This window comes from Leguminivora glycinivorella, chromosome 7 (assembly GCF_023078275.1).
Source record: "Leguminivora glycinivorella isolate SPB_JAAS2020 chromosome 7, LegGlyc_1.1, whole genome shotgun sequence".
NCBI classification, from domain to species: Eukaryota; Metazoa; Arthropoda; class Insecta; order Lepidoptera; family Tortricidae; genus Leguminivora; species Leguminivora glycinivorella.
The window spans coordinates 947,170-968,879 of NC_062977.1; the positions used below are offsets into that span (position 1 = coordinate 947,170).

At 37.7% G+C, this 21,710-nt stretch overlaps 1 protein-coding gene across 3 annotated transcripts in view; it reads left to right on the forward strand.

Annotated features, from left to right (window-relative positions):
* Window positions 1-5,542: 5,542 nt before the first annotated feature.
* Window positions 5,543-21,710, forward strand: part of LOC125228232 — a 28,743-nt gene continuing 12,575 nt past the window's right edge. The window contains exon 1 of one of the 3 annotated variants that reach the window (XM_048132724.1): window positions 5,543-5,621. In XM_048132724.1, the coding sequence (XP_047988681.1) occupies window positions 5,610-5,621 (12 nt within the window). In that variant the 5' untranslated portion in view covers window positions 5,543-5,609. Of the gene's footprint in view, window positions 5,789-21,710 lie in introns of all 3 variants that reach the window. The other 2 variants (XM_048132723.1, XM_048132725.1) reach the window with 2 other exon arrangements.

A 21,710-nucleotide genomic window follows, 5' to 3' on the forward strand; every position in this document is an offset into this window, starting at 1 on the left:
AGACGTCAAAAGCGTTTCGTTGCGTTACAAGATTATGTTGTGTTAAAACCTTTTCTTACAGAACTGTTAATAAAAAAAGAGTAACTCCACGTCAAAATAAAATAATAATTTGTTATTACATTTCATTACTTGCAAAAGTGTGTAAAATAAATATTTAGGAAAAGCCATAATATGGAATAATAATGCTCATCATAGGGAAAATCACATGCAAACAATCGTGTGACGAAGTAAGCTACCACTGTTTCACTAAGAATTTTGATATCCATAATTATAACACTAGAAACAAAAATAAGCTTGCCATAAAGAAATTTCGTGTCCGTAAAGTACAGAAGTCATTTGTTGGGCAATGCATTCATTTTTATAATAAGTTACCTGACACTGCTTTGAGATTACCCCTCCCAGCTCTTAAGAACTACTTAAAAAAATCATTGATGTTAAAGGCTTATTACAGAGTCGAGGACTATTTGACAGACAAACATGCATGGCCCGAACCAGAAACTACAAAAAACGAATAGCAATTAAAATAATTGTATTATGTATAGAGGACACAGTTCAGATAAGAAAGCACATCAAATATTTTATATTTTATGTTGTGTAAGTAAATTACATATTTAATGATATTGAGATTCATACTCGTATTATCTTTTTCTTCTGTGACAATTTGATATGTTTTCTCTGAAGAAGAACGACGTATTATTAAGCAATAATATAATTTATTGAAATTAATTTCCATAGAGTACCTAGTCTGTTCATATTCTTTGATGAATACTTTTGCATGTTAAATTGTATCTTGTTATTTAATGCATGTTAATTATAAGATGTAATGTTTTGAAAAGAAGTTGCCCGCCGAGTTTCTTGCCGGTCCCATAGTGGATACCCCCCTCCCAACTGAGGGGGGACTGAAATCTTCTCGAGGCTGAGGCGTAGGGTTAGAGCCGGCGTAGCTGTATTTGACGTTCATATGCGCATTGTAATATGCCTACTTGAAAAATAAATATTTCATTTTCATTTATTTCATTTTCATTTTCATTACCTATATTTAAACTTAATTTTTGTACAGGTAAATCAGTAATCGGATTACCTTATGCTTTGCTTTCCTTTATTTTATAAAGCACACAGCCTTTATCTAGGTTTTAATTAGTACGTCTTCACATAAACAGATTTGCCGCGAATGAGATTATAGGCGCAAAGTCGATCGTGCGTATTGAGTCCAGTAATATCTTTACCTACTTAATAAACCGCAGTCATTTGCATTTCTACCAGACTATGACAAAGAGATAGGATAATGATTGGTGGGTATTTTTCATTATTAAAATAATAAGGTACCTAATTAAAACCTAAACTTTCAGGGAACCTGGTTTTCAACTCACGGTGAAAACTTAGCTATGGTTATGATTTGGTAGTATTGTTTTCTGATATTATATTCCTCTTTTCTATTCCTTCATTTTAATTATGACATTTTGTATATAGGTAATTATATTAATTAATATGTCCCGAATGTTTTCTCTTACTGATCCAGGCAGCTAAGTAGGTATTATTATTTAATACGATGTTGGTGGCAAACACGCGTCTGGCCTGCCTGATGGTAAGCCGTCAACCTAGCCTATACAAACTCCAGAGCCGCATGCCGCTTAGCAGACCCTTACACCACACACTCATTGAGCTCTAGCAACCGTGCTCGCTGGTGGTACAACACTGAGTATGATTTAGTTTAGTTTTATATTTGGCTGCAATTTTTGTATAACATATCTAAAGCCTATCTATGTAACTTTATTGCTGATTGTATAATATCGCGGGCCAAGACCGAATACCTCTAAGTTAGTTACTGAATAAAACAAACTGCATTCTAAAGTTTGGCCTGCCGCCAAAGGGAGCGTCCATTAATCACGTCATAAGTTTTTGGCATACTTAGCCCAATGGTGATCTTTGGTGATATTATCAGGATTATGTGTCTGCGGTATTGTGAGGTGATGGACGAAAGGTGATCGTATTTTATATATGTTTGTTTCTTTTGTTAATCACCTAATAATATCTATAAACTGAATTGTACAGTGCTTTGATTTCGACTGTAATGCTGTAAATTATGTTTACAATAAATAAATAAATAGTATAGCACATAGGAACAAAAAAATATACGTGATATGTTATGTTCCTTACCCATGGTGATATTTGGTGATTTTTCCGTGACCCCCTCTCCCCCTATAGAGTATGACGTGATTAATGGACGCCCCCAAATAAGTATTACCGTCGTCCACACGTTTTACTGACGATTTGTAGTTCTACTGCAAAGGGGTAAGGTCCTTGATGGTGAGTTGACAATGCACTATTTATTTGCGTTGTATAGATATCGTCACTACTATTAAAAAAACTTGTATCTTCGTCTGTCAATGAAAAGAAAATAGTACTAAGTATGTATGGAATGCATATAGACTTACTGCGTTTTAACTTTGAGGAGCAGCGTGAGATATCTATGTTGCCTGCATAGCTAGTTTTGATAAAGTTTAAGTACTATTCCTGTGTATAAGTCCATACCTATGTAATAAATTCAACCTCGCTTTTTATAATAATATTTTTTATATAAAGTTAACATACAACTCCCGGTATCCTTCTGTAGAAAGCAACAGTGAAGTCTGGGCACCTAAAACCCGTCTGAGCTAAGCGTCGGCGTCGGCACTAATGAGTCGAGTTTGGGCCACTCGAGCCAAGTGCGCGCTTAGCGGCCGCCGTGTTCCTGTTCCCAAGCAGCACAAAAGATTTGCTAGTCACCTTGCCCATAGATGGGCATCTTTCTATGTCGATCTAATATCACGCCTTACCCATAGTGGAAGAAAAAGATTCCCGCAATTTGAGAACTTCGGAGTCCGCGATAGTCCCCTGACCTAAACGTCAGCGTCGACACTTAATGAGTCGAGTTTGGACCACTAGAGCCGAGAGCGCGCTTAGCGGCTGCCGCGTTCCCGTTCACACGTCACCCACACAGCCCACACTGGCCACCAAAAACTGAGGTCATATCTCTTTCTCTGTTAGTTTAATTATGACTTAATAAAGTGGAAGATGTAGGTACGTAAAGGCCCCCCCCCCCCACATCTAGCGTCTCACGAGCGTAGCATCTGGCTAATGCAATGTACCCGGCAGCTGACAGCCGCTATGCATTTGTTCTATCTTATCGACTGAACCCAATTGCAACGTAGGAGTGCAGTTCCCATACATATTGCAGTTGCAATACCCAATATTGGGTAGCAGTTAATCTGTATCCCACTACTACCACTACTATTCATATAAGAAGAAGGCTCTTGGTCGTAGGTAATCAAGCGACTCGTTTTGACACGATTGCAGAAACAGCAAAAAGTTTCAAGGTCGTATCAAAGTGCATTAAACCCGTAACTGATCCTTAGATCTGCATTGGGACTAAATTATTTCATGCCCAGCCGACGTATCATGCTTCCAATTTTATCACTTGTCCACGTGGATAAGACAACTGTCACTCTCACACTGGCATACTTGCCAAAGCGTGACGGATGCTTTATCCACGTGGATAAATGATAAAATTGGAATCATAATACGCCGGCTGCAAGCGATTGCAATAACACCCCTTGTGCTGATTGCTACGACGCCTACGAGAAGCCGTAGCACTTGCTACGACGATTTGGTTGGCTTTTGTAACTATGTAGCCATACTTACCAAACGTTTTGTACTATGAATAAAGCGTGAAATCCCTAACGTTAGCCTATGTGGGCATTTTCAGAATTTGGGACCCCACAATTATCGTAAGTTGTTAACAAAAATTAACTCACTGTCAGTTTTGTGACGACAATTAAGCATAAAATCTGTTTAAAAATTTACTTTTTTCACATTCTGAATGTAGATTATAGCTTAAAAATTATGTAATTAACATAAAAACAGTTAGCAGTGACTTAAAAAAAATCGTTTATTCAAGTATGATTTTATAACCTCGTTCGAATCGTCAAAATTATATTAAAATTAAATTAAAAATAAGTTTTTTTTTATATACTACGGCGGTGGCAAACAAGTATACGGTCCGCCTGATGTAAAGCGGACACCGTAACCTATGGACGCCTGCAACTCAAACAGTGTCACATGCGCGTTGCCACCCCATTAGAAACTTGTACACTCCCTTTTGCTGTGTTAAGTACACAGCAAAAAGGAGTTAATAACAAAAACAAATTATTACTTACGCCAATTGGGGAACCCAAATTCTGAAAATGCCCATGGAGGCGAAAAGGCCTTCTCTCATCATCATCAGTAGGCTTTGTAAGTTCATATTTACAGATTGCGTAAAAAAATAATTCCAAATTGTTCTCCGTAAAGTATCAAATCGGAGCAGATTGCATTTCATTCGCCACAGAGCGTTAATGATTGCCAGGTCAGCATGATTTAAGAAGCATGTTATTTACATTGCTTCGTTATCAGCCTAACAACTGTCAAGCCAAAGTGAGGCTTGTAGATATGTAGATTTTTTTTACAGTAGGGTCTCTGTTTAATGCAGTATGCAGTTTGACCTATTTGCCAATGTAAGACTCTTCTGGTCCTATAGGATACCTATTTTATTTTCTTATTTAAAGCGCTTATCTGCACGAGGTACAAATATATACCAAGTACAAGTTATTAAATACCTATCCATAAACTCAACTTTAAACTCATAAATTCAACTGAACGTCTTTACTATAGCAGGAAAGTACGTGAAGCGATTGAAATCAGGAAACATCGTAATTTCAATCAAAATGAAGGGTAAGGGATTTCATCTTCGTGGAATCCAGTGATTGGCAAGTGTAAACGTGAGAAAACTTCCCGTCCCATACCATCGGATGTCGTGAGTGTTGTATGTAGGCAGAGTGGCAACCCTAGCGTAAAAGTGACTGATGACAATCAAGTGCGGGTAGTTCGAAAAACTCGTACAGCTAGAAGATGTTGATACAACTCCCAGCCAGTCTACCCGTGACCACGGACGTAATGTCATGTCCGAAACGTCGGGTTAAATATAAAACGTAAGTTTTACGCGTTTAAGTCCCGTTTTAATTTAATAATACCTATCCATAACTTTACATTTGAAAACACATCTTGCATAATAATTGAAATAAACCTGTTTTCGATGATAGTCATTTGAAAAGCCCTCGCCACTTTCCTCTTAGAATGATTAACTGATATAATAAGTTTCTTTCAGCGCACCTATGGATATGTCAGGCTTGCATTACCGCATCCTCGCCCATTCCTAGCTCCTCGCTGCTAAGGAGGTCAGTGTGCATGGGAAGTGGGTCAGCAGTGAGCCATGGCGCGGTGCAGCGGCGCCACATCTTCAACAACATCGTATGTTTACACTAGAAACTCACTAAGGTATGACTTTGGCAAAACTAGTGAGAAGTTATGTTTAAAAAGTTGTATTAAGTTGAGAAGCGCGTAGCGAGATGCGAGGTCGGGAGAGTTAGCGACGCGCGCTCGGTAAGACTCGGGCGAGTTCGTGAGCGTTCGGCGTCGGTCGTTGGCGCGTGCGCGCGGCCGCCATCGATCCCCGCCCACGCGTGTAGCGGAGTGCACGAGCCCGGTCGGAGATGGCGGCGTGAACCGCACCAGCGGCCTCCGGCGATGCCGCGATGGCCAGAGAGGTAACGCCGAGCGCCCCGCCGCTTGCCTAACGATGGTTAATATCTATCCGAGGACCTTTGTGAGTGAAGTGAAGTGTGCCATGCAGTGGACTGTCATATCGATCAGGTTTAGGATAAGGACCATGACAATAGCCTAATAACTGTCAATGGCCATGGCTGTATGCAAGGTTGGAGCTTTCGTAGCACCTCGTAGCTCGTAGCGCTCGTAGCGGGCCCGCGTAGCGCACCACGCATACACTTGTACGCTACCGCAACACACACAAAACACACACATACATAGCTTTCAACATCACATCGCTAAACTATCCAGTATCCATACAAGGTGTATTTTCAATGTGCAGATATTCTATGATAGACGAATATCTAAGGTCATATCCAACTTTTGCTACGTATATAATAGTGATGTTTTCTATGGGTAAATTTTTTCTTTACTCTAAGACCATATTTTGCAAAAGTTATACAATATGACCAAGGTTACTTATATCTAGAAGATGCATGTCTAACATACGTTGAAAACACTCCACGTATACACAAATCATGATATCATATTTAAACCTCTAGTAGCCCCACTTTTTTTCGAAGTGTACAACAAATTACATCATATTAGATTAGTTACATCAAAATGTCAAAATTTTCAGTGGTGAGTGATTTGAATTTGATAATTTCAACTCAAAATTAAATCAACTATGAACCTAAGAATTTTACGCTCGTCAACGTAAGTACCTATTTATATTACAGTCATCTTTTTGTCGAAAACCCTTAATATAATTATTATAATTATACTTATAATACAATTTGGTGATTTACATTATTAAATTAGCGTCCACTACTGCTAGTTATATTTTGACAGATGTAAAAGTGCAGTGATTCAATACAGATGGCGCTGGTTGTCTATGAAAATGTTGACATATGAACTAGTACTTAATCTTGTGCAATACTACTTATAGATTTATTTTAACTTCAGATTTAAATTGATTTTACCAATCGCGTTAACAACAAGTATAATAGAACAAACTGATTGACTGACATATCAACGCACAGCCGAAACTACTGGTCCTAGAAATTCCGAATTTGACACGTAGGTTCCTTATAAGGTGTAGAGGAGCACTAAGAAAGGATTTTTCAAAATTCATCTCCTAAGGGGGTGAAACGGTCCAAAGTTTGTACGGGAAAACAAGATTAGATTAGTACGCTGGCGAAGCCGCGGGAAACAGCTAGTTAAAATATATTGTAATATACAAGAGGTAGGTTTTGGAGTTGCCTTCTGTATGAAGTGTTCATATGAAAGGTATTTTAGGTATTTTGGGAACCTACATAGACTAAATTCTATCAGAGTTGTCGTTAAATTGTTTCTATAGGTACTGTAGGTACACCGTATTTTTAAGTATAAAACATTAAAGGCATATGTGTCCTAAAATCTTAACTTGACAATATAAATAAAAAACTCACCTACCTCAATGGGAGTGTGTGTGTCTATTTGTTTGTCCGTCTTTTACGGCAAAACGGAGCTACGAATTCACGTAATTTTTGAAGTGGAGTAGAGTTGAAATGACGGAAAGTGACAAAGGCTTATTTGTCTCTTCCCAACTCGCCCCTTCCCTAAAATGGGGGGTGGAAGTTTGTATGGAGCATTCCGTAATTTACGAAATTTAACGTGAGCGAAGCCGCGGGAAAAAGTTAGTAATTTGATAAGTTTTAAATAATAAAATGTATCATAAAAGAAGAACTGTTTAAAGTCAACCCACGACAAGTTTGCAACAATTTCGACAGCCTCACCGCCCTCACCGGTGCAACTGTTATTTTAAACGTCAAACTTCGATCAAATGATGACGTTTACTTAACCCTTACAGGGGCAGGGCTATCAAAATCGTTGCAAACTTATCGTAGGCTGACTTTACCGACTTCTAAAAAACATAAAATAAAAGATTTCAGAATTTTCAATATCGTACTATAAATTGAAATAGATATCATACACGAAAGAAAAAACGGCAAGGCCCACTGGTGGTCGAGCCGGGAGTGGCGGGCGTGTGGTCTAGTGGTAAAGACGTTAGCCGCGTAAGCTGAAGACCCGGGTTCGTTTTCCGGCTCGACCACCAGTGGGCCTTGCCGTTTTTTCTTTCGTGTATGATATCTATTTCAATTTATATATAGTAGTCTGACTACTTGAAAAAAGAAAAAATCTAAAAATATTCAATAAAATAATTTGATTTGTTCCCTAATTGTATCGTATAACTACATACTTCAATATCTAAATCTTCGAGTAAATGCCCAAGTTTTAGTGACACACTTAGCAATTAAGGGGTTGAAAGACAACGAAATCATGATATTGCAGTGAATAATTCTAATCCATCGCCCGCGCCACAACTTAACCCAAGACCCACAGTAGACTCCAACGACACCCAAGGGGGAAAGGGTCTGGTGAACTTAACCCGTCACTACACTGGGCACCCATACTAATATTATAAATGGGAAAGTGTGTGTCGAGGGTTTACTGGTGAAACCCGATAAATCGAGATAATTTTTCCTTGAAATAACAACATTGTGGAGATTGCACATAGTTCGAATTTCAAAAACCGGCCAAGAGCGTGTCGGGCCACGCTCAGTGTAGGGTTCCGTAGTTTTTCGTATTTTTCTCAAAAACTACTGAACCTATCAAGTTCAAAACAATTTTCCTAGAAAGTTTTTATAAAGTTCTACTTTTGTGATTTTTTTCATATTTTTTAAACATATGGTTCAAAAGTTAGAGGGGGGGGACGCACTTTTTTTTCCTTTAGGAGCGATTATTTCCGAAAATATTAATATTATCAAAAAACGATCTTAGTAAACCCTTATTCATTTTTAAATACCTATCCAACAATATATCACACGTTGGGGTTGGAATGAAAAAAATATCAGCCCCCACTTTACATGTAGGGGGGTACCCTAATAAAACATTTTTTTCCATTTTTTATTTTTGCACTTTGTTGGCGTGATTGATATACATATTGGTACCAAATTTCAGCTTTCTAGTGCTTACGGTTACTGAGATTATCCGCGGACGGACGGACGGACGGACGGACGGACAGACAGACATGGCGAAACTATAAGGGTTCCTAGTTGACTACGGAACCCTAAAAACCAGTTTGCTCAACTTATCGGGTTTCACCAGTAAACCCTCGGTGTGTCTGTTTGTTTGTCCGTCTTTCACGGCAAAACGGAGCGACGAATTGAAGTGATTTTTTAAGAGATAGTTGAAGAGATGGATTTTGTCTCTTTCTAATCCCCCACTTCCCTAAAATGGGGTTGGCTAGTAATTAATAATCCTAGTATATTGTGCAACCATTTTTGTATCTTACCTAGGAATCTAGGTCATCCGGCTAGCTGCATAGTCTGTTCGTGAAATGTTCTTAATTCCCCTTTGGATATTCCAGGACTAAAGGTACCGGATTAATCTAAGTAGAAAATCTAAATAAGCTAGTTCATTATTCTAACAAATAAAAATTTTGAGCATTCTTTATCATCCTAATCTCTATTTACTATGTTATAGCTGGTTACTATGTCGAGAATACTACTAATAAAACCGGCCAAGAGCGTGTCGGGCCACGCTCAGTGTAGGGTTCCGTAGGTTTCCGTATTTTTTTCAAAAACTGTTCAACCTATCAAGGTATGGTTCAAAAGTTAGAAGGGAGGGGGGACACATTTTTTTTTACTTTTGGTGCGATTATCTCCGAAAATATTAACAATATCAAAAATGATTTTAGTAAACCTCTATTCGTTTTTAAATACCTATCCAACAATATATCACACGTTAGGGTTGAAATGAAAAAAAAAACACACCCCATTTTACGTGTAACGGGGTACCCTAATAAAATATTTTTTTCAACTTTTTATTTTACCACTTTTTCGGCGTGATTGATTTACATATTGGCACCACAGCTTTCTAGTGCTAACTGTCACTGAGATTATCCGCGGACGGACGGATGGACGGACAGACATGGCGAAACTATAAGGGTTCCTAGTTGACTACGGAACCCTAAAACCTAAAATGTCATACCTACTTGTCATCCTCCTTGCGTTATCTCGGCATTCGCCACGGCTCATGAGAACCTGGGGTCCGCTTTGACAACTAATTCCAAGATTCGGCATAGAAAAAAGTAGAGGCGTAAAAATGGCATTCAAATAAGGGGAAAATAATTGAGTTACAAGTCTTTAAAGTCACGGAAGTAATAATGAAGTGGGCAGATAAATTCAAGGACAAGGATTGGATTCATTACTGTTAATTAGTCATTTAATTGATAAACGTTAGGTACCTACTTAAAGCTTGAGCACTCCTCGGACACTGCCGATCAAATATATGAAAGAAGCGCATTCCTAGCACACATTCTAAGCTCGTGTAGGTGAACGCGTACCATGCTTGTATGAGTGAGATATGACAGGTCGACTGTTCGCGTTTTTGACAGACGGTAACTGTGAGGTAACCGAGAGCGGGTGAGCGGGACTTTCAGCGGGGAGCAGGACTTTCAGCGGGGAGCGGGAGTCGCTATACTGTACGATAGTACTCTTTATTATACTGTGGCTTGAGTAAAGTTAAGCAAAATACTCAAGTAACTTACTTGACAAAATGAGCTGCAATTTTATAAATTTCCCATGAAATCGAATACAAAACAAACTGGGCCGTATCGATTGCAATAATTCCCTCAAAATGAACCAGCGATGCTGCTGCCATCGCTTACAGAATATTTGTCTCATTTATTACAAGCTGACGACCGGTCTGGCCTAGCGGGTAGTGACCTTGCCTGCTAAGCCGCGGTCCTGGCTTCGAATCCTGGTAAGGAAAATTATTTGTGTGAAGAGCACAAACATTTTTGTTCCTAAGTCATGGATGTTTTCTATGTATTTAAGAGCAGTGACTGTACAATTATGTTTTCATAAATAAATTGTTTGTATTTGTAAAAAAATAATGAGTATTTGTATATAATATTAATATATATCGTTGTCTGAGTACTCTCAACACCAGACTTCTTGAGCTTATATACCGTGGGACTCAGTGTAAGAATGTCCTATATTACCTATTTATGACGCAAAAACGAAGGGGTGTTATAAGTTTGACGTGTCTGTCTGTGTGTATTTCTGTCTGTCTGTCTGTCTGTCTGTCTGTCTGTCTGTCTGTCTGTCTGTGTGTGTTGTGTCTGTCTGTGGCATTGTAGCTCTCGAACGGATGAACCGATTTTGATTTAGTTTTTTTTGTCTGAAAGCTGAGTTAGTCAGGAGTGTTCTTAGCCATGTTTCATGAAAATCGGTTCACTAGGTCGCGGTTGGGGATTTTTTCTAAATTTTAATCTGTCCTAAAGTAGTGCAATACGAAATACACTTACTTAACTTCAAAAGGTTTTAGAGGCTAATCTCCTAACATCAACACCTCTCGGCCAGTCGCATACAAAGCCACTGCGGTACTCGTCACACATTTATAGTGCATGTTTGCTACCTTTAAAAGTTTCCATTATGTGTCTTTGACAATATAGGTAGGTTATATTTTAAGTGGCCAGACAGTGACCAGGATCTAGTAGTCTAGATCAGGATCTAGGGTTCGATTCTCGCCTCAGTCATCGTTAGACTCGGTCACTTTTTTTTATTACCTACCTTACCTAGATATGTAAAACGGATTTACACTGATTTTTTATCAGAGGCGAGTGGTCGGTAGCCATTTGTAACAGTACCGCAGATAAGAGCCGAAAGAGGGGAAAAATTTAATATCTCTTATCGCGCCGGCGACGCTCTATCTATCGGTTATTTTTCAAATGCCATTTCACGACCAAATTGATGTTTTTAATTTAATTTATTTTGGTACATTTTTGTACAGTGACATTAGTAAAACTTAATGGGAATTTTGTGTTTTGGTAGCTTACCTAGTAATGTAGAAATTGCAGAACATTCCCAAAAAGCGGAAACATTCTTGAGAATGTTCGCAGAACATTCCCGCAACATGCAATTTATTATTTAAACAAGAGAATATACTTGAAATAATGTTTAAATGGGCATAATATAAAACTATATGTTATTATAGGTATAATATTGTCTATTACAGTTAGCTATTTTGTTGATTAAGTGATAAGTTACCTAAATTCTCACTATAAGTTGCTTAAATTCTCACTATACTTCAGGGAACATTTCGACTTTCAGACTTCACAGTTTTAGTCCTGACTTTGTTTTAATTAGGTACCGAACTATTATTTCTTGATGCCTGTTTTTGGTCATGCCATTGCCAATATATATATTTAAGCTGCTTACCCATTATGTGCTAATCATAACAGGCTGTCGTTTTGCTACAACTACATATTAACCGATGCGTATGGTATTATGGTCCAATATTTGACATATAACGTAATATTTGACGTATCTATGTTGAGTTTACTTCTATCTTAAGGGCATACAACGCACTTTCCATACCTATGACCAAAGACTAACTCCATATAGACAGATAAAGTAGACCGTATATAAACAAAAACGAACCTCGGAACCATCAAGAAAAATTCACGGTCGTTTAAATATGGCGCACCTTTGGTTGATTCTCGACTTCAAGTTTACCTACAATATGGGCATATCAAGTTTACAATATGGGTCAAATTGTCAAAATGGAGGTCCAAAAGTTTAATCCGTGTCGAGAGATGGCAGTATCTGCACTGTGACTACAAATTTCTCTTCGACAGCAATTCTGTATACTGTCGATCCTCTTTGCCTCTAACAATTATAATCAGGAAATGGAAATCGCTTACCATCAAGCGATCTGTCTGCACGTTTCTCTTATGTGATTATGAAACTGCTAATCGGGTCAACGGTAAAACGCGTTGTAATCTCGCTAGCTGTCCTTGTCTGCCATCCCTCTCTGTCCCTCCTGTCAGCGTCCGTTAATTACCCCACCATTAATCCGCCCATAAACGGCTCCAAGGATTTTTGCAGGCGCCGGAATTATTGAAAATCGATGGATACCAAATCAGACCTTTGTCTTAGTGGCTAACACTTTGATATTTTTTTGGTAAAGGCAGGAATAAAGTTGTTTTTTTTCATCTTATTCGGACACAAGTTAATTTCCTAAAATTATGCTTTTCCTAACTTTACTAGTTTTTAAATTGTTATGTTTATATTAAAGGTTACGCCAAACCTAAGGTTGAGAAATAACTACCATATGTAAAATATTCACTAATACTCGTAGCATCAACCTGTATCCATATACATTCAATCCATTCAATAAAAAAAAATCAAAATCGGTCCAACAACGACGGAGATATCGTGGAACAAACATAAAAAAAAAACATACAGACGAATTGAAAAACCTTCCTTCCTTGAGAGATTTAAGGCGGCGGTTAAAAAATGTAAAATAAAATACTACTACAATTCATGTTACAATACCTATTACAATTCCTAATACTAAAATAAAGTACAATCATAAATAAAAAGAAAAATAAAATAAATAAAAAAATATATTCTAAATAGGGTTCCCTACACGTGACCCTTAATATACGGCCCCATTTTGCTGTCACACCGTATCAAATGCGAAATTAAATTTTATCTCACTTACCGGCGGAGTGCCTCCTAAGTAATAGGTACTCTAATCGTATGATTTTAATGACCTAAGGTATGCCCGAGCCAGATCGGACTATTTTAAATTGAGTTGGAAGGATGGATAAAAAACCGGCCAAGAGCGTGTCGGGCCACGCTCAGTGTAGGGTTCCGTAGTTTTTCGTATTTTTCTCAAAAACTACTGAACCTATCAAGTTCAAAACAATTTTCCTAGAAAGTCTTTACAAAGTTCTACTTTGGTGATTTTTTTCATATTTTTTAAACATATGGTTCAAAAGTTAGAGGGGGGGGGGACGCACTTTTTTTCCTTTAAGAGCGATTATTTCCGAAACTATTAATATTATCAAAAAACGATTTTAGTAAACCCTTATTCATTTTTAAATACCTATCCAACAATATATCACACGTTGGGGTTGGAATGAAAAAAAATATCTGCCCCCACTTTGCATGTAGGGGGGGGGGGGGGGGTACCCTAATAAAACATTTTTTCCCATTTTTTATTTTTGCACTTTGTTGGCGTGATTGATATACATATTGGTACCAAATTTCAGCTTTCTAGTGCTTACGGTTACTGAGATTATCCGCGGACGGACGGACGGACGGACAGACAGACATGGCGAAACTATAAGGGTTCCTATATAGTTGACTACGGAACCCTAAAAAGGGTACGACTTTATTATTACTAAGTAACTTTTACAAAAATAGTTTTTTCAAATAAAATGTTCATGCAGATTATTTTCTTGCTGGCACTACACACCGTGTTTTTTTTGTTTTACGTTAAATTTGACACGCAATTATGTTCATCATCGGGAACCACCACCCTGTGTATCGATTTTGTTAAATTCGAAAAAAAATCTTTTTTGCGTTTTCATACATAATAAATGGATTAATTAGTGTGAGAGGACCTTAATCATTACATTGTTTGACGGCACATGTCAAAACAAATAATATTAGGTAGTGTTAAGGGATGCCACACACATGTTCAGTAATTTTTTTTTTAATAATTCGGTAACCGTAAGAGTTAGGACGCTAGTTTCTTAGAGAAATTAATTGTATTTAACCTAAAGAACCTTGTCTTAAAGTTAACGGAATTCAATAAAAACAGGGCGTAGATTGGTTAGTGGAGACTATAGAGTATATGTAGAGTCTATAGAGACAAAAAATGTAAAACACGAAAAAAAACGATTACTTAGTTGAAATTGCCTGCCTGTCAAAATTGCCCCACTGAGCACTGTACAGTGAACATAATGGCATGAAGAATTTTAACTGCCGCTTCTATGTTAACGAGCGCCTGACTTCCTTCAACCGAAAACTGTTCCAGAAGGCGAGGCAGCTAAAAGAACACTACGGTTGGCGATATGTATGGACCCGCGATGGTAGGATTTACGTGCGCCAACATCCAGGTTCGGAAACTCCGCGATATCGTATACAAACAGAACTAGATTTAAGCCGTGTTTTTGGGACACTCGATATTTGATCTCATGTCTAAAAAGTATGTTTTAGAATTTACACTTAATAACGTACACTATAGTTACACGATTGATTTTGAATTGTTTTCCGACGCACAATTTTTATTATTTTTAATATATTTTGAACATATAAATAGATTGAATAACCTTGAATCTTGTATGTGTAACAATTTGCTTATTTTAAACTTGTTTGTTGAATGCGTCACTGATAACAACCACCATGGATCTACACACACATTTAAATGCTTTTGTCACAGTATTCACCCGTTATAACACACTTTATGCCATATTTTATGCACTATACATCACTTTTAACTGCCTGAGACACACTTATTACCACATCCACGTACATATGATAACACTGATAGCTAATATTGAACCAGTATTTGAGGTTATACTACCGCGTTGTGCGCTATTGTATCGCTTTACTAACCAGATATTACATGGTATAACTAGTGACGGGCACTAATAAAACATGTTTCTTAAAATTAGGTCTCTTTAACGCGGGGTCCCTTGCAACCGGACACGACGACTTTTTAATTGCGATGAATAAATATGACGCAGACATAGTCGCAATCAACGAATCGTGGATAGGACATGGCCAAGAAAAACGTGCGCCGGCGGTTCCTGGATATAAATTTCTCAACAGCCCGCGACCTACTGCGATGCGCGGAGGGCGCGGCGGTGGGGTAAGCTTTTACATCAAACGCGGTGTTCGCGCGCGCCTATCTACCCACCCCGTTGCAAATATTGAGCAGATGTGGTTAAGTATGACAATTAATCGTCGTAGTTTTATAGTAGGTACAGCGTATCGGCCAAATTGGGTAAACACTGATTTATTTTTTGATTCTTTGACAGAATCTATAAGTCACTTTTCCAAGCATGACTATGTAATTTTACTTGGAGATTTTAACATAAATATGCTCGATACCTCTAATAGTAATGTGACAAAATTCACTTGTTTTCTGGATTGTCTAGATATGAAACAAGTAGTAACAGAACCTACGCATTACTCAGTCGACAATGAAACCCTAATTGACGTTGTATGTACGAATGCTCCAGTCTGCGATGTGTGCGTCTCAAACATAACAGGTTCTCTGGGTCACTGTATGGTTATAGCTACTGTGTCGATTAAAAAACCTAAAACAATTTCTAAATCCATTACATATAGACCAATAAGAAATATTAGACTTGCTGAATTTGATAAGGATTTGCAGTCTATACACTGGGAATCTGTATTAAATTGCAGCTCAGTAGAGCATATGTTAGAAATGTTTAATAAATTATTGCTCGCGCTGTTTGATAAGCACGCGCCAATAAAATCCTTAAAAATAAGACAAAATTATAATCTTCCATGGATAACTGAAACTATTAAGGTCATGATTGCGAAACGAAATGAGGCACACTTGAAATATAGGCAGTCCAAATCAGATAGCAGTAAAAAATATTACAATGATTTAAAAAAACTTGTTGTTCAGAGTATTTTTCGTGAAAAGCAAGCTTATTATAATCACAAAATAAATTCCCAATATAAGGATTCGAAATCTTTGTGGAAAAATCTAAAAAATACCGTTTTATATGATGACTCTAATGACCGACCTCTCTCTGATTGTTTTAATAATCCAAACGTAATCAATGACCATTTTCTTAATGTTCCAAGTTGTGATAAGGTTACGCAGTCTACAATATTTGGCTTTCAGTATGACCGTTTTGGCAATTCTGTTTTCACCCTTGGACCAGTCAACGAGCAACAAGTTGGAAAATACATACTGTCTGTTACAAGTAATGCGGTTGGCGTTGACTCCATCTGTAGGGACATGATTGTACTCACATTACCGCGCACATTATCTGTGATCACAGCTATTATTAATAGGTCAATTGTTACCTGTGAGGTGCCAGCTATTTGGAAATCTGCGCTGGTAACCCCATTGCCTAAAGTGAATAACGCATCGCAACTGAAAGACCTCAGGCCAATAAGCATATTGCCGTTCTTGTCGAAAATATTAGAAAAAGCTGTTTTTGAACAATTATATAAGTATGTAGAAGATACAAATATCCTGCCTCAGATGCAATCTGGCTTCCGTAAGGGAAGGGGGACCATAACGGCTTTAATTGACGTGGTTGATAATGTGCTCTCTGAACAAGACACGGGTAAAGCCACATGTTTGGTACTTTTAGATTTCTCGCGCGCCTTTGACTGTATAAATGTTGACTTACTACTCTCAAAACTGAGTTACTATGGATTAGACTTGAATTCACTGGCTTGGTTCAAAAGTTATCTTGAGGGACGAACTCAGTCTGTAAAAATTTTAAGGGAAAGTGGTTCATTAATGGTATCTGATGCTAGACCTTTAACACGGGGAGTCCCCCAGGGTTCCATACTTGGACCATTGCTATTTATTATTTACAGCGCAGATATAGTAAACCATATTAAATACTGCAAATATCATCTTTATGCAGATGACGTCCAATTATACTTTTCGACCCACCCTAGTGATCTACCTCAGGCCATTAACAATATAAATACAGATCTTAAAAGTATATCCACTTGGGCTGATAAAAATGGATTACTGCTCAACCCTCTCAAGTCCAAGTTCATGATTTTAGGTTCAAAAGTACAGATAGCAAAAGTCCTCGACTGTCAACCAGAAATAAGTATAGAAGGTTCAATAATAGAACGTGTGAAGGAAGCTAGAAACCTAGGGCTTGTGATCGACGGTCAGTTGCGGTTCGAAAAACATGTGAGAGAGTTGGTCAAATCCTGCTTCTTTCGCTTAAAGGTTTTATACCAAATACGAAATCTTTTGAGTGAGGAAGTACGTAAGATTTTATGTGAATCACTGGTTCTGTCTAAGCTGAATTACGGAGACATAGTGTATGGTCCACGTCTACAAGACAAAACACGTCGTCTTGTACAACGAGTACAGAATGCCTGTTACCGTTTTTGCTTTTCAATTCCGCCTAGAAGTCACATAACGCCATATTTAAATAAGGCTTCAATACTAAATATGTCGTCTCGCAGACACCTACACCTTGCAAGTCTTTTGTTCGGTGTCATGAATGATAAGACTCCTGACTATTTGCATGCAAAAATACGCGTTTCCTCATTTCATACACGACACGGTACTAGAGCAACTAGGCGCTGCCTTTTGGAAACACATCCACACAAAACTGTAGCCTTTACTGGGTGCTTCCGGTATCTCGCAACCAAATGCTGGAATAATATCCCTCCACCATTAAGATGCCTTAAGACTAAGAATTCATTCAAATTTCATTTCAAAAAATACCTACTGGACAAGCAAAATTTAGGAATCCCATACGGGTACTTGGTTGCAGATTACCGGATCTAATCTAGTCTGGTCTGTTTTTAGTGTACACACACACACACACACACACACACACACACACACACAGACACACACACAGTCACACACACACGCACACTCCTTGTAATTTTATTTTTTGCAATTTATGTTTATGTCATGTTACTATAATGCAATCGTTTAGACATAGGCAAACTATTACTATTATTATTACTTTTTTTTTTTTACCTTTTTTTTGTACAACGATCTGTTAGTGACCTGGGTTCTAGCAGAATTACCAGTTGCTTCGCCCGAAAGAGTGGAGCATATAACTGAGCCAGGACCCTTTTGTTTTTGCTGCAACGCACACAGCAAACCCACCCATATTTTAATGTATGCTATTGTTGTTTTTTCTGTAGTGTTAGTACTTTTTATTGTTTATTTTTGTTTTAATTGTTTAATTTTGGTGTGTATTGTAGCAAACAAATAAATGATTATCTTATCTTATCTTATCTTTTATGAATGAATTCATTAATAAATTCGTCATGCACTTTTTCAGCTCACTGTACGGTCACGGACTTTAATTGTTGATCCACTTCTAGCTCATGGGCACAAATGAAATAAATAACAAAACACCTTACACAGATCAACTTAGCCCCAAACTAAGCAAAGCTTGTACTATGGGTGCTAAGCGACGATATACATACTTAAATAGATAAATACATACTTATAGACATAGAAAACAGGACTCAGGAACAAATATCTGTGCTCATCACACAAATAAATGCCCTTATCAGGATTCGAACCCAGGACCGCGGCTTAGCAGGCAGGGTCACTACCGACTGAGCCAAACCGGTCGTGGCCAAGTGGCTATACAATTAAAGTAGTTGAGTGCACCTTGTTTATTTTACCCTGCATGTTGCATCGGGTCTAAAATACCCGCTGACCGGAGTTCCAGCCGGCCAGTAAAACAGGGTTAATGCATTCCTATTCCCGGCGCGGCGTGACACGGCTGTCTGCTTTATTTGCTATTCAGCGGTGATTTTGCATTGATTATTTTTTATATTGTTTCGATAAATAGTTAAACATGAGGTATTATTTATAACACGTACAGATAGAACATACCAAGGTACGATTATTAGTATGAAGCAAAGAAGATAGAGTATTAAAGAGAGTTAGTGTCGAAGTAAAATGTGTAATCACAGTGCATATACTGCCATCTCTTGACACAGGCTTAAAACTTTTGAACCTCAGTTTTGACAATTTGGTCCATATTCTTAGCTCTATATGTGTTAAAATGTCAAATATTAATATTAGCGCCATCTAGCTGAGCGTACCCCAAAGGTGTAATGCCATCTAGGCCACCGTACCTTTTTCTGTATGGCACCGAGGTACGTTTTTTTCTTAGACTTTATCTGTCTATACGAAGTTATATATGTCTTTGGTACGAAGTAATCGAGGTATGATTCTTAGTATGAAGTATGTAAATCCTATATAAATAATCCTTGCACTTACCTACTCCCTTAATTATTTATTTAAACTTTATTGCACAGCAAAGATATACAGTTACAAAAGGTGGACTTAATGCTAAGAATCGTACTTCGTTTTTTTAGCGCCACCTATTAAATACTATTTTTACTCTGATGATGCTTACAATTTTTTTTTCAAAATGTGTATTGACGTAATATCATGATTTTAAAATAAAGAAATATGTCATTTGTTTTTATAAAATATAAAAACACAAAAATATTTGGGGAAAATATGACTTCATGGCCACTTCCAGGCTGGGAACAGCGCCATCTAGTTTTAAACCTAAAAGGCCCATACATTTCAGGGGTACACTTTTTGTATGGGCTTTGTCAGTCCATTATTAAATCGTTCTTGCTACAGGCTAAGAGAATTTAACATAATATGATAAGTGATATAATGTATGCCTGTGTGGTGACGGGTTAAGAATTTCACCACCCCCTTTCTTCCCGTGGGTGTCATAGAAGGCGACTGTGGGATATGGGTTAAATTGTGGCGTAGGCGAGGGGCTGGCAACCTGTCACTGCAATGTCACAGTTTCGTTTTCTTTCAACCCCTTATTTACCAAGAGTGGCACTGAAGCTTTAGTAGTTTCATGTGTTCTGCCTACCCCTTTATATATATATTGTATGTATGTATATAATCTATTTGTTACCCTACAGGCCTACACCAATTGCCTTTTGTTTTGACTGTACATCATCTTAACTACACGATAAAGCAAAAATTCGCATTCTTATCAATATAATGTACTTCAACCAACATCCCAAAATCAACGCCAAGTCACTTACAATATAGTTTATATTTCAACAGCCAACGTCGGCTTGTTTATTGCTACGACGTAGTGCCGTAGACCCGCTACGCGTCGTAGCGGAATTGATATTGCCCGTCGTAGCCCCGAAGAGCAATATAAATATAGCATACTAACTTTTGCCCGAGGCTTCACTCGCGTTAAGTTCAAAAATTTCACCCCCCCCCAGTTTCAGGAGGAAGAGGGGGAGTTAGAAAGAGACAAAAAGTGGCCTATTGCCCTTCAAATATCTCCTTAAAAAATCACGTCAATTCGTCGCTCCGTTTTGCCGTGAAAGACGGACAAACAAACAGACACACACACTTTCCCATTTATAACATACAACATACATACATATTAGTATGGATTTGAAAGCGGAATTAAGAAAAAGGGGAGTAAAAATATAATGATAAGTTATTTATAATTAATAATCTAGATATTATTTGTAATTATAATTAATTAATGAAATTCTAAACTTTGTTTCGGCGTCGATCTTATTAGTCGACCTTAACACTTTCGCTACCAAGAACCCGACTGTCGGGTACACCGCTCGTAGAAGCGTAGCCGATTACATGGGTTTCCCCGTATGTAGCGAAAATGTCGTAGCGCCGCGTAGAGCCCGGTTTCGAAAGTGCTTTGACAGCTATATCTCTGGACCTTACTCAACAGTGGCGCCAACTGGTGAGCAAAAAAAAACGATAGTCCCCATGCCCGTAGCCGAAGTGCAATATACTAGCATATTGGAAATTAACATTTCTCACATATTTATTTTAGCCGCTAGTTGACTTTAGGATACCCTACGACTGACCTGATCTGTGTGACCTCCTTGACCTAGTGAACTTTCGTAGGCAAGAATTTTACCACCCGGTTCGAACATAGAAATATTAGATTTAGATAGGATACGGATAGAATATAAACAATGTCAAATATGATATTTTTGTTTTGATCATTAACTCTTACTTTTGAATGAGGGCTTAAAAAAGAAATATATTGATGAAGTAAATTTTAAATAGTAAACATCTTTGGAACATGATTCCAGTCAATGGCAAAAAGATTTATTATTGAAAAATGTATATTTTTCTTATGAGTGCTAATTCTAATTTTGTTCATGTGGTTTTTTAACTATTGTATAAAGGTATTAAAGGTACGAAACTGTCCCATATCAACTTTACGAAGTCCGATACTCACTAGGCCAGTTTTTATACATGTAGGCACTAAAAACTCAGCTACAAACCAAGGTTATGGGCACAAACGAGCTAGAGTACACCTTATTCGTAAGTATGAAGGGTGAATTTACAGCGCACGTTATAAGGCTTATAACTGTTTCTGGTATTATACAACTACTTACTCACGATGACTTGAAAGAGAAAATTGTTAAGTAACGGTCTTCGTGTTACGATTTTATACCATAAAATGTAATTATTGCGCTATTTATGGCTAGAATAAC